The sequence below is a fragment of the Sinocyclocheilus grahami genome, unplaced genomic scaffold (assembly GCF_001515645.1).
Source record: "Sinocyclocheilus grahami isolate Dianchi unplaced genomic scaffold, SAMN03320097.WGS_v1.1 scaffold108.1, whole genome shotgun sequence".
In the NCBI taxonomy this organism is placed as follows: Eukaryota; Metazoa; Chordata; class Actinopteri; order Cypriniformes; family Cyprinidae; genus Sinocyclocheilus; species Sinocyclocheilus grahami.
Genome location: NW_015505287.1, coordinates 423,877 through 437,768, shown reverse-complemented (window position 1 = coordinate 437,768; position 13,892 = coordinate 423,877). Strand labels below are relative to the sequence as shown.

General features: G+C 36.6%; 2 protein-coding genes across 2 annotated transcripts in view; both read left to right on the top strand.

Annotated features, from left to right (window-relative positions):
* Nucleotides 1-2,394: 2,394 nt before the first annotated feature.
* Nucleotides 2,395-6,938, top strand: LOC107588824 (carboxypeptidase B2 (plasma)). Its single transcript, XM_016277044.1, has 11 exons — nt 2,395-2,522; nt 3,146-3,221; nt 3,436-3,560; nt 4,395-4,503; nt 4,608-4,709; nt 4,831-4,935; nt 5,267-5,377; nt 5,587-5,677; nt 5,934-6,136; nt 6,237-6,321; nt 6,418-6,938. The coding sequence occupies exons 1-11, from the start codon at nt 2,446-2,448 to the stop codon at nt 6,615-6,617; spliced, it is 1,284 nt and encodes a 427-aa protein (XP_016132530.1). The 5' UTR covers nt 2,395-2,445; the 3' UTR covers nt 6,618-6,938.
* Nucleotides 6,939-8,423: 1,485 nt separating this feature from the next.
* The window catches only part of LOC107588823 (zinc finger CCCH domain-containing protein 13-like), a 35,523-nt gene continuing 30,054 nt past the window's right edge, over nt 8,424-13,892 (top strand). Inside the window, exons 1-10 of the mRNA XM_016277043.1 lie at nt 8,424-8,571; nt 10,006-10,158; nt 10,318-10,427; nt 10,522-10,636; nt 10,741-10,852; nt 12,148-12,275; nt 12,396-12,440; nt 12,565-12,740; nt 12,824-13,024; nt 13,490-13,645. Coding sequence (XP_016132529.1) covers nt 10,015-10,158; nt 10,318-10,427; nt 10,522-10,636; nt 10,741-10,852; nt 12,148-12,275; nt 12,396-12,440; nt 12,565-12,740; nt 12,824-13,024; nt 13,490-13,645 — 1,187 coding nt within the window. The 5' untranslated portion in view covers nt 8,424-8,571; nt 10,006-10,014. The remainder of the gene's footprint in view (nt 8,572-10,005; nt 10,159-10,317; nt 10,428-10,521; nt 10,637-10,740; nt 10,853-12,147; nt 12,276-12,395; nt 12,441-12,564; nt 12,741-12,823; nt 13,025-13,489; nt 13,646-13,892) is intronic.

Below are 13,892 nucleotides of genomic sequence, written 5' to 3'. Positions count from 1 at the left end.
TTAAAGGGGTCATATGATGCGATTTCAATTTTTCCTTTCTCTTTGAAGTGTTACAAGCTCTTGGTGCATAAAGAAGATCTGTAAAGTTGCAAAGACTAAAGTCTCAAATCCAAAGAGATATTCTTTATAAAAGTTAAGAGTCAGCCACGCCCCCCTAAAACGCCTCGTTTAAACACGTCCCCACATATCTACGTCACTATGTGGGAAGATTTGCATAACGCCGCCCAAATGTTCACGCAAAGAAAGAAGGCGTAACTTTTATTCTCATTGTAGTATTGTTGCCACCGCCGCCATGTCGTGAAGGCGCTGTGCGTTTCGTTGTGAAAGCGAAACTACTTTGTTTGGCCTTCCAAAAGAGGACGATATCTGCTTCGTCATGCCTGGAGCTGATCCGTGCTGGTCGCTGAGGAAATACAACAACTTTGCGCTGTGGATCATCGGATCGACTTTCACCGTGGACGAAGCGGAGTCCAGACCGGGGTAGTCACATGTGGTTGCCTCCTTCGTCGAATCCACCGGCCACGCCGTTCTCAAGCCCACCGGCCTCTGCTCACTCAAGCCAGCCTCCGCTCACTCTAGCCCTCCGGCCGTTCCTCACTCTAGCCCCCAGCCTCTGCTCACTCTAGGCCGCCGCAGCTCAATCTAGGCCACAGTGTGTGACGCTGTGTTTCATAGTGAAAGCGAAACTACTTAGTTTGGCCTTCCAAAATTGGACACGACTAGAAATCAGTGGTGAAGTTGTATTTACAACACTGTTCCAGAACACTTCAACCCAAATATTCAGATGTGTGCAGCACATTGTTATGGAGGACCATTTCCTGATCCTGGAAGAGTAGACTACAATGCCGGCTCTTCTGACTCACAGACTGTAAGTACGTTTTTTATATTTAAAGCGAGTTTTTTGGGCAGTGTAGAGTAGGGCTTGTTGTTTGTCATTTCTCCGATCACAAATGCAGACATGGTTTTATGTCTACGCAACGCATAAAAAGACAGTATAAGTCATCATTATAATCCATAATTATGTCCCCACTGGATGCAATGAATGCCTCGTTTATAATGGGTTTTCATGTTTTTGAATCATCGCTCCGGCCGGACAGGGCATCACAGTATGCTAGGGGCATAACATTTCCGTCACACGCTTGAGGCATTCGGCCAATCATAACGCACTGGATAGCTGGCCAATCAGAGCACACCTTGCTTTTCAGACCGATGAGCTTTGTAAAAATCAACGCGTTTCAGAAAGGCGTGGCACAGAGGAGAAACAATAATGTACAGTATGTGGAAAATAATGTTTTTTTAACCTTAAACCGTATAAACACATTTCATTACACCAAATACACAACATAATGTTCTTTTTAGAAACGTCATATGGCCCCTTTAATTCTGATTTTGCTGCAGCACCATACACTGCACACCCATAGTCTATACTAGACCGTATTAAAGCTTGATATACATGTAACAGTGCACTTTTCCTTGCTCCCCATTCATACTTAGCCATTGAAGTCATGCAATTTATTACTCCTTTGCATTTGTTTAAAATTTTCTTAATATGTCTCTTCCAAGTTAATTTTTCATCATAGATTAATCGAAGATATTTGAACTCTGTCAGTCTTTCTAACAATTGTTCATATAATTTCAGAGTCATTTGTTCCATTTTCTTTTTCTTTGTAAAACCCATATATTGAGTCTTTGATACTGAACACTTCAATCCCCAATCTACTGACCACCTTTCAACTTAATTTATTGATTCTTGTATTCCTTTAACTACATTTCCTAAATTCCTACCTCTTTTCCATACTGCACCATCATCGGCATATAATGCCTTCCCAATGCTTGGTTTAAGTCTTTCAAATATATCATTAATCATTACATTAAATAAAATTGGACTGATTACACTTCCTTGTGGAATCCCGTTCAGGATATCATACGATGCTGACATTTCTCCCAAAACCCCCCCCCCCCCCCTATTTTATTCAACTTAATTAACCGGATGTTGATTTTTTACTTCTTCTGGCGATTTAATGGCTGTTGGCAAATGTCAATTTCGCCATCTGCTGGTCTGAAGCCTAAACAATAATCTGGTTAAAAAAATTAATTAATTAATTAATTAATAACACTTGCGATTGGCTGCCACCTAGTGTTAAGGTTTAATTTATGGTTGAGTTCTAGCCTATGTGTTTTGCTAATCGCAGAAAAAGAATGTTCTTAACAGTTGAGATGAAATGACACCATTTGTTTTCTGATTATACTTAATTTAAAAAAAAATTATACAGCAGTTCTCATATATATATATTTTATAAACAACCATTTGGAATGTTTTAAATATAATATACACAGAGCTAATTCAAAGTAAAGTTTAACCAGCAAACAAACAGTTCTAGATCAATACTGGCCCCGTACCTTGTCCACATTATTGCACAAACTATTGGGAGACAGAACAAAAACATGAGGCCCCCAATACAACTGGTTTACTTAATATGTTTTAACATCTTCCTTGAGAAGTGTATCTGCAAATCGGAACAGTAAGTCATATTTTTCCTAAAATTATGCATTATGCAATCATATATTTAAGTTGATGCTGTAAACACCCAAGACTGAAATCAGATCTCTGTTGTATGTCAGCATTAACTTATTGTAATCAATGTAAAACCTCACTTTAAACAATAAAAGGTGAAAAACGTTACATGCTGTAGAAAAATGGGATCTCACGGTATGATTTGTTTTTTTATTTAACATTTAAAACTATTTTCTTGGGTAAAAGAATAATAATAGATACAGTGTTTGTATCTCCATCTATTAAATGTGGAAATATAACATATAGCTTAACGATTACTACAAGTAGAATAGCACATGTTGTTAATAGTTGAGATGTTATGACAGCCAAAAGTTTGAAATAAACAGAAAATTGTACATTCTCTGCTGAAGTGTTTATTGTGAATAATTATGTGCAATTATGTAGTACTGTTAGTAGTAGTTATGTACCAAAAATATTTGCATATGATGAGAATTTTTCTTAGAAAAAAAATAGATAAATAAATAGATAAATAAAATTGCAAAATGTAAACTAGAAATAAGAACTGATGTTTTTTTAGATGTAGATTATACTACAGTAAATGATTGCAGCTGTTTCTCTCTTCACACACAGTGACCAGGTTTTGTCCATCACCGTATTCACACAGGAACATGTGGACACAGTGCAAAACTTAACAAGTCACAATGAGGTAAGAGGTTATTTGTTGACATTTATTGACTGGCATTCTGTCAGAGCATGATTGTGAATATCAAATTTGCTAAGAGATGTAATACTCTAGGTTCTGAGTACAAATAGCCTTCACAATATTTGCTGTTCATTGATTTGATTTATTGAACTGACCCTCAGGCTGGTCCTGTGAGTTTTTCGGCTAGCATGTAATATCATGTTCTGTTCTTTTTCAGACAGAATTGTGGCAGCCTGCTTCACCCATTTACATTACAACAAACTCTGAAGTTCACCTTTACATTCAGTCAACAAGTGTGGAGTTTGTCACTGAACTCCTACGCAAACATGGCATTACTTATAGGCAAGTAAAGCTGGTTAATTTGGTGGAATGAAGACTGTAGGAACTTTTAACAATCTTGTTGTGTTGGGGTCAATTTGACCCACAATTGATTTCATTGACCAATTGCTTGAAAATTTGATATACTATTTATTTATTTTTTATATTTTGTGACTTTTTTTCATTAAGGGTTATGAATGTAGAGTTTTGACACATATATGTGTTTTGTTACAGCTTTTGTGTTGGGGTTACTTTAACACCACCCACCCCCTTTGACCCCCATTTTTTCTATGCAGTTTGCCAAAATACAGCACTGAAGGATTTAATTCAGTTCCAGTGGTATTGGTATTTAACGTTAGCTACTATTCATTCTTACTTGCACTTATTTGTACCTCAGTCACTAAATAGTCATAACTAAGTAACTAACTAACTAATTTTGGACATAAAAATATGTGGATCAAATTGTAACAATAAATAACACGATAAAAATAGATGGGATTTATTATATAACTCACATATTACATTAGTCTTTGACAAGCTACAATAGAGTTTTTTTGTTGTTTTTTTTTGTTTACATGAATCTTTAGTTTTTTTAGTGTAAATATTTGAAGATTTGGTGATCTTTTGCATGAAAACTAATTGGAGGGGGGCGGAGGTCAATTTGATTCCAACATAAAAGTAGCACCCGGATGTCAACACAACAGGAGGGTTAAGATAACTTTTTTAGAACAAGTGTTATGATTATTTAAATGTCTATTCACATTTATATTTACTACTTTTATTACCTAAAAGATGCATATGTTGACAAGCAACTCCTTGATTCATAAGACTCAATTTGTGCTTTTGATATTTTTGCAGAATGCTTTTGGAAAACACACCAGCACTAATTGAGATGCAGACCAAAAATGATTCATCGGATCCCCGGAGTGGAGGCGTGTTTTATGAGAGATATCATTCTTTAGAAGATGTAAGCTGACAAAAATGAGAAAATTCACCTCAACTTTTCCATTCGTTTAACTGAAAATTGTTCTTTTTAAAATCATACACAATTTGACCAAACTTTTGTCTCAGATCTATTACTGGATAAACAAGACCAAGCAAGACCATTCAGACATGGTGAAAGTTATTCTTATTGGGTCATCTTCTGAAAAACGACCACTCTATGTTCTGAAGGTACTCTCATTGTATTTAAGGTGGATTTAGATATCTGAGCGTTGCTTGAATGTCTGTTTTTAGTACACATTACAGACACATTCACAGTTAAAATGTCTGTTTGTCTGTCATCATGCTGCAGCTTTCCGGCAGGAGGGATGAGGTGAAGAGGGCCATGTGGATAGACTGTGGTATTCATGCGCGGGAGTGGATCGCTCCGGCCTTTTGCATGTGGTTTGTCAATTACGTAAGTATAAAGTGTTTAATCTACTTTTAGCATTATCGTAAGCTGTCATACGGTGTGCTTTAAACCACACTTTCTTCATACTCAACTTCTTCTCCAACTTCTTTGTACTTAACCCATTTCACTTTGCAAATCTCTATTTTTCATTTGCACCTGTGTTGAAGTGTCCTACATCTGTTTGAGCTTGCATGTTTAAACTGTATATTAACTGTATCTTAGATGCAGATTTCAAGATCTTGGTTAGTGCACTAGAGTGGCCGCATAGTTTTGGCCTTGTTAGAAATTTAATTCAGTTTGGATTTGTTTTGTTTTGTTTTGTTGTTTTTTTCTTCAGGCACTAGCATTTTACAACCAGAACACGGAAATCACAGAGATTTTGAACAATATGGACGTTTACATCTTGACAGTCATGAACCCAGATGGATACAAGTACACATGGACAACAGTAATATGATAAAACTATTATTATTATTATTATTGAAGTGTTGGAATTGTAGTAGTACATGTAGTTGTGCATTTCAAATTTCCCTGAAATGTAAAAAAAACCAAAAAAAAAAAACAGACTTTAGCTTGATCCAAATTTAGCACAGTACTTATTCTAAAAATAATTCTAAAAGAGTCTTCATGGCTTTTATTTATTATTTACCCAAACAGGATCGTATGTGGAGGAAAAACCGCTCAAGTAACAAAGACAGCGACTGTTTTGGAGCCGATCTGAACAGAAATTTTGATGCAAACTGGTGCAGTAGGTGCCAAATACTGGACCTTCATTTAAAAAAAAAAAGAAAGAATGAAAAAAAGCTGTGTCCTAATTTGTTTATGTAATTTTTGTGAAGAAAAAGTGCATACTTTTGCGTGTTTAGCACAATAGTATAGGCACGCTTTGGGGACTTCACGAATTGGAATACGACGCAGCAATACAGTTATCATTTTACTTTAGAGGACATTTTAGTTTAGAACTGATATTTCTCCTGGTTTAATTCATCCACTGTGTTCTACAGCAAAGGGAGCCTCCGATAATCCATGTGATCCTACATATTGCGGTCAGTTCCCGGAGTCTGAACCAGAGACCCAGGCTGTGGCACGGTTCCTGCGCTCTCATAAGGATACAGTCAAGCTGTACCTCTCCATTCACTCCTACTCTCAGATGCTCCTGTTTCCTTACTCCTGTTCCTATGATGAGATTCCAAACCACAATGAGCTAGTGCGTGAAGTTAATGCAGGAGCATTTGTTGCAGACCATACTAGTAAATAATCAAAGTAAAAATAAAATTGATAAGCATATTTGTGTTTCTTTCTGACAGTTTGAAATTGTTAAGGAGGCCTCAACAAAGATACGCAGATATTACAGGACTAACTATAAATATGGTCCTGGTGCAAAAACCATTTGTAAGCTTTCTGTCTGTTTTTAGAATACAACAATCTGTATTTGACCGTTTCCCTGTTTCTATGTTGTATAAATATTCTGTGTTTTTCTTTTACTAGATTTAGCCCCAGGAGGTTCTGATGACTGGGCGTATAATTTTGGGATAAAGTATTCCTTCACCTTTGAGCTTCAGGATCGTGGTCGATATGGGTTTCTTCTTCCTCCTAGCTTTATCCCTCAGGCCTGTAATGAGGCTCTGCTGGCAACAAAGATCATAGCCTTACATGTGATCAAGAAACTCAATGAAGAGCTTCCATAAACAACCTGAGCACACTATAACTTTTACTCTTGACTAAACAAAATGTGTACTTAAAAACTTAAACAGCAACAGTTAGTCAATAGTCAAAAATGCCATGTATGTAACAAATAATAATAATAATAATAAACAAAACAAAAAATTTGAGAGTCAGGTTATTGTTTTGTGTGCGTATAGGTGTATCCAAATGTATCGAGTAGTTTAATACACAGCTATTTGTACCAGAGTAAAACACATCTTGATATAAATTTTTCGAGTTAATACTTTTAGTTTCCTTTGCACATAAGAGTTCTGAAACATTATCTATATAAAAACATACAACATAGAAAACATACATACACTATGAAATGATGTACGGTTTGTGATACAGTTTACTGCTTCATCTTTCAATAAAAGTTTATTTGCAAACTCTCCATTACACTGTGGGTTGCCAACGTATTCAATGTCTGCAGTTACGTATGTGTATTAAAGGTGTATAAAAGGTTTTCAGACATATACACATTTGTTTTGCTTAACCTATTTATGTGCAATTTAATTCTGTGTCATATCACACAAATATTACACCAAATCGTACCAGAATCGTGACTGCAGTGATGTAGTAACTTAAATATCATCAATCTCTGTGCAAGATTTTTTATTTTGATAATATTTCATATAATATTTCATTTAGAGTTTGAACTGGAAATGTATAAACAGCTCTTTAAAAGATGAAACAAATAGTAAAGATGAAACAAATCGTCCAATCTTTGTCTTTTATTCTGCAAAAGAACAGAGTTAGATACATTGCCAATATTACATATGCAGTACTGGAAAATTTACTAAATTGTACAAGTTGTGTAGTTGAACATAGCCTTAATTTACCTTAAATGATCAGCTTCATTTAAAAGATGATTCCTTAGTCTGGATATATAAACTGATGTCCAGCACTATACCTCAAAAAAGGGTGGCCTCCCAAATTAACTTAAAAAATGATGTTATTGAGAAGTGGTAACCAGCTATTATATCTCTTAACCATTGTTATCTTAATCGATTTTATCATTGTAATTTTATCATAGGTTGATTAAGTGATAAATAATGTTTTTGGCTTTAATAAAATAATTTAGATGTTACCACACGAAGCACGGTTTCAGATCAACATTTTTAGCGTAAAGTAATTTCTGTAAAGCCAATATTTATTTCTTAAGTCACAAACAATAGTCTATCTAAAACTAGTCAGTAATGTTATTTATCATTGATGACTAACACAGAGACAATTCCATTTTATATAGCCTACATGCAGTTTAGGAGGATGAGCTCAACCATTTTATTTTGTTAAAAGAATCAAATTGTTTCATTTTTTCCCCCATCATTAATCCTTTAATGCCTGATATGAAAATAACAGTCGGAAAAAAAATACTATTATTATTATGAACGGAAGAGTTAACTGAATCTTTAGACAAACAAGATATTCTGGTAACACTTTACAATAAGGTTCATTAGTGAAACATTAGTTAATATATTAACTAACACGAACTAACCATGAGCAATACATTTGTTACTGTATTTACTAATCTACGCTAATGCTAGTTAATAAAAATACAGATGTTCATGTTAGTTCACAGTGTATTAACTAATGCTGACAAGATTTTAATAATGTATTAGTAAATGTTGAAATTAACATTAACAAAGATTAATAAACGCTGTATAAGTGCAGTTCATTATTAGTTCATGTTAACTAATGTAGTTAACTAATGAACCTTATTGTAAAGTGTTACCGATATTCTAAACAAGCTGAAGACCAGACCTCCAGTTTCCCATAATCCTCCTCTCCTCAGTGGTAGTGTGTGGAGTTTGCGCTGTCTCGCAAGCATCATGACGGCGGCTAAGAGGAAGACCGCTTTGCAAGAGTTTTGCATGTGATTAGGAGGTTATCCCCAATAGTCTGTGAAACTGGACTTGACGCATCATTCATATTCGGGTAAAGCGCTTGTTTGTATTTGTTCACGGCTTCTTCAGCAGCAGTTTCAGCGGGGTCTTTGTGGAGGCTTGTGTTATCAGTGTAGGCCGCGCGGCACTCATACGACTCGCGGCTCTCTACAAATAAATGACAGCTTAAAACACACAAATTATTAGTATTCTCCTTTATTGGTGAAATCTCGTATGCCGTACTAGTAGCTATAACTGTGGTACTGTTAATGCGCGTTATAGAGAGTGGCTGGTATAATCGCGTTTGTACAAATGTGAATAATGTAACGTTAGTGCTTGTGCTAATGTTTACAATGTTCGGGGTCCCGCGGCCATGAGAAACCAGGAAATATCAGGGAATTCGTATTTTTTTGTTTGTTTGGAAAAGTCACGGAAATGTAGTACAATTTAAAACATGGGAACTTGTGTGGTGGTAGTAAATAGCTCTGCATGGAGGATCAGAAAGCATAATCATCCATTGGGCTGCATATAAATCTCAGGCTGTTTTGATACTTTTGTGCACAAATAAGTAGAATATCATTGTGTGTGTGTGTGTGTGTGTGTGTGTGTGTGTTTTATTGTAGTTATTGTATATGAATCTTCCTCAGAAATCTCTTTATAGCCTACTATTTAAAAAAAAATGCATATGCAGTAGTCAATGAATGACTGGAAAAGTAATAGAGTGGCTGGTATAATCGCGTTTGTACAAATGTGAATAATGTAACGTTAGTGCTTGTGCTAATGTTTACAATGTTCGGGGTCCCGCGGCCATGAGAAACCAGGAAATATCAGGGAATTCGTATTTTTTTGTTTGTTTGGAAAAGTCACGGAAATGTAGTACAATTTAAAACATGGGAACTTGTGTGGTGGTAGTAAATAGCTCTGCATGGAGGATCAGAAAGCATAATCATCCATTGGGCTGCATATAAATCTCAGGCTGTTTTGATACTTTTGTGCACAAATAAGTAGAATATCATTGTGTGTGTGTGTGTGTGTGTGTTTTATTGTAGTTATTGTATATGAATCTTCCTCAGAAATCTCTTTATAGCCTACTATTTAAAAAAAAATGCATATGCAGTAGTCAATGAATGACTGGAAAAGTAACGGACATTCATTGGTCAGGTGAAAAGTGTGGAAACCTACTCATTGAAGAACATTAAATACATAATCTGTATTTTATGCTGTAGGCTGAGGTCGTGACCAAGTCCAAGATCATATTGTCTGATATAAATGTTATATACCTTAAAAATGCAATGCATCTGCCAAATGCAAAAATGTAAATGTCTTGGTTGGAGTCCAAGACCATATTTTCTTGTTATTGTCATGAAATTGGTCTTCTTGACTCAAACTCAATGCTGTTTTGGTCTCGGTCTTGACTTTGACTCAAATGAGTACAACACTGCATTCAGCTTCATAATGCGGGTGCCTTGCTGTTTTTCTAACGCAGCCCTGCAGAATGTCCAAAATCAGGCGGAAGGTTACAGTGGAGAATTCGAAGACCATATCGGACAGCAGCAGTAGCACGACCACAACCACCCCCTCCCGCAGGCCCAGCGTGTTTGAGAGACTCGGGCCCAGCACGGCCAGTAATGCAGCAGAGGTAGGGATACTGGTCACCCACTGTTGTGCTTTAAAAACCTAGTGTGCTGCCTAACTAGACAGTATTACCTGTGTCTAGGTAGCTCACTTTGTTTTTGATCAAGTGCTTCTGTAAAGTGTATGAGTGAAAAAGAATGAGCCCCATTTGCCTTCCCTGCAGACTCATTGTAGAAACTGGTTAAAGACTGGGAACTGCAGTTACGGTAACACGTGTCGATACACACATGGAACCCCATCACGAGGAAAAGGCTTCTCTGGAACATTCAACAGGTGCGAATCTATTGAAGAGATGCTCTTTTATAAGTGTACATGCTCCAATACCTGGCTAAATGTTTGACTTTTGACATGTGTGTTTGCTGTGCAGGTCAGCCGAGAGGCCCACTGGGGATCTCCGGGAGAGGATGAAGAATAAGAGACAGGATGTAGATGGTGACACACAGAAAAGAGATACAGACGAGCCCACATCACCCACAACCAGAGTACGACGCTTTAACAGCTTGGAGTTAAAATTTCATTAGTTTTGCATTTTGTTGATAAAATTTGGAAGTTCTTTGACGTTGAAAAAATTTGTTTTTCTCATTAGCAGCGCGATTCATCCCGAGCCAGACGCAGAGAGAAAGAGGATATTAAAATCACAAAGGAACGGACTCCAGCTAGTGAGGAGGAGACCGCAGATTGGGAAGCCAGTCGTGAAGGTAAAAGATTCTCCAAAGTACCCATAAAATTGATGCATGTGATTAGAAATCATTTAAAGTGCCCCATTATGCCATTTTTACGGTTCCTAATATTGTTTTGGGAGTCTCCTACAATAGGATTACATGCATGCAAGGTCAAAAAACGCTTTAGTTTTCTCAAAATATGCATTTAATATCACCTGATTTTCCAGCGATTCTCAAACGATTCGTTCGAAGCAGTTCAAAGATAAAGTCCAAATAAACAGGGTACTGAGCCATCTTTCAACAGCAATCGTTTTGTGAATCCTGCGTTGAACTCCCCAAGATTAGAGGAGCAGTCGTCAGTAGAATGACGTGTTTGTGGGCGGGGCCAATTTTTTTCGCGGCCCGTCAACGTAGAACATAGGCGCGTATTATGCAGATGAGTATTATGCACATTTGCATAACGCGCACCTATGTTCTACGTTGGCCGGCCGACAAACACGTCATTCTACTGACGACACTGTGGGATTCGAATTACTAAAGACTCGTTTCAGCTGTTCAGAGTCGATTCTTTATTTTGGGAGACAATAATTTTATTTATTGTGCACTTTCAGCTTTACAACTTTGCAGATCGTTTACATTCACATACAGCTACATTACACACTGCATGAAAGGCAATATTTGAAATGGCATAATAGGGACACTTTAAAGGAACAGTTCACCCAAAAGTTTTAATTCTGTCATTAATAACTCGCCCTAATGTTGTTCCAAATCCAGAATGTTATTATTTAATGTTAAGCACAAATGAAATCTTTCTTTTTAATGAAACCTGTGAGATTTCTATCCCTCCATTGAAAGTTCATTCCACCAAAACTTTGATGCTTTAAAAAGTGAATCCTATTGTAATCCAAGTTTTTATATATATAAAAAAATAATAATTTAGGCTTTTATTCAGATATAAACACTGATCAACTCGCATACATAGAGCACATCAAATATGGTCAACGGTATCTTAACCGTACTTTGTTGATGCACAAGAATTAACTGTGCTCATTCTTGTGCTTAAAATAAAAGTCAAAATTAAAGATATCTTAATTTGCATTTTGAAGATGAATGAAAGTTATACATTTGGAACTACATGCAGGTGAGTAAATGATGACGGAATTGTTATTTTTGGGTGAACTATTCTTTTTAATTTGTGTTTAAAAGCAAACAAGGATGATTGATGTTTGGGTTTTGATTGAATGCATATCAGTCTTTTCCTCTCTCTTTCTTATGTTGTCTCCCTGTCAGTTTTAGTCCTGCAGTTTTATTTTTGTCATTGATTTTACTAGATTCTGATAACGGGGACTACGATTACGAGTTATCTCTTGAGATGAAGAGACAGAAGATTCAGCGTGAGCTCATGAAGCTGGAACAGGAAAACATGGACAAACGAGAGGAGATCGTCATCAAGAAAGAGGTATATTGCATAAAATTATAATAGGTTTTGCTGCATAAACTCCAAATATTGAACGAAAGTGAATGTTGGTTAACCTGAATTTATTAACTCGTATAGTAATGGCATGCATGTTCTCAACAGGACCCAGTCCCTAAGACCAGGACCAGTAATACTTCAAAGGACCGGGTAGGTTATTTTAACAAGGACATACTAAAGTGAACATTAATTGAGACTTTATGTATTATGTAGGCTTTTAATGCAAACAGTTATCTCTGGGGTTTTATTTTGGTGTGGTCTTGATCTGTTTTAGGCTTCCCCTGAGCACAGCAGTTCTAAGGGGTCACCCTCGTCCCGTAAATCCAGCTCACCCAAACATAGAGCAGGGAAGGGTGGCAACTCCAGCAAGAAAGAGAAGAAGTCCTCTACTTCCTCAGTCATTTCCTCTCCAGTTTCTGATCAGACCAGGGCAGAGGAAACAGACAGCAGGTTGGAAAATGAAAAATCAGCATGTAGTTTAAACAGATGTTTATCAATTGAAATACTTGACTGATCTTTAATTTTTCGACCAGGTCATCTAAGAGTGGCCATGGCAAAAGAAAAGGGCCACGAACGCCCAGTCCTCCTCCACCTGTCCCTGTGGAGATCCCAGTGACTGTCAAGAAGCACAAAAATAAACACAAGAACAAGGAGAAATGTGAGGACAAACCTAAAGAAGGCAAAGAACGAGGACGAGATACGGAGAAACACAAAGAGAAAAAGGAAAAACGCAGGTATAGTCAACTTTAAAAAAAATCCATAAAACATAAAGTATCATAAACTAGTGAAATTTGGTACAAATTGTGTACTTTTGCCTAAATGTGACTATACCAGACTTTCTGGTCTGATTGGTACCCGTTAAGAGACGGCTACTTTGAAATGTTCCCCTGCATGTTTATGTTTGTGCTGAAGTGTCAGAGGTTTCTTTTGTGTTGAGAATTTTGGCCAATCTGAGATTGAGAGGGAGTGTGTTCCACTACTTTTTGCTCTGGTACTGAAATTTAGTACAGAGACTACTGGTGCCAACTACTGAGATTTTGGAATCACGAGAAGACTAATGGATTATTGTCATAATGTATTGTATTTGCTAATATTGGTGGTGCTGGCCCAGATACATTTGATCATCCCTGTTTTATCAGTGTATGTGAAAACGAATAACAAAACAACATCATAATCTTTTAACCTTTCTTTTAATGCAGGGACCGGTCTGATAGTTCCCATAAAGCCAAACGCTCAATAACATCAGAGGAACGTTCTGGAAGTCTTTCCCCACCCTCAAGGGAAGCGTCACCTCCAGCCAGAAGGAGGTCATCCTCCCCTAAACCCACTTCCCAAAAACAGTCCTCGCAGCAGAGGTGAGAAGAACTGTGCTGAAATGATTATATGTTAATCCAGTATCTCACAGATTAGGGCAAAGTCACTTTTGACATATCTTTGAGATATCCATGAGTTTTGAAAGAATTTGATATGAGTTGGGCCAAGTCACCAAATCATTAGTCAAATAATTTTTTTTAATAAATTATTCAATTCTAAAACTTAGAGTGTGTGTGTATGTGTGTATATGTATATATATATATATATATATATATATATATATATATA

Excerpts from the sequence above, each read along its gene's own strand:
- LOC107588824 (XM_016277044.1), top strand. The coding sequence starts at position 2,446 with ATGAGGCCCCCAATACAACTGGTTTACTTAATATGTTTTAACATCTTC. Across the intron at positions 4,504-4,607 it reads GATATCATTCTTTAGAAGAT|ATCTATTACTGGATAAACAA; the intron begins GTAAGCTGACAA and ends CTTTTGTCTCAG. Across the intron at positions 4,936-5,266 it reads GCATGTGGTTTGTCAATTAC|GCACTAGCATTTTACAACCA; the intron begins GTAAGTATAAAG and ends TTTTTTCTTCAG.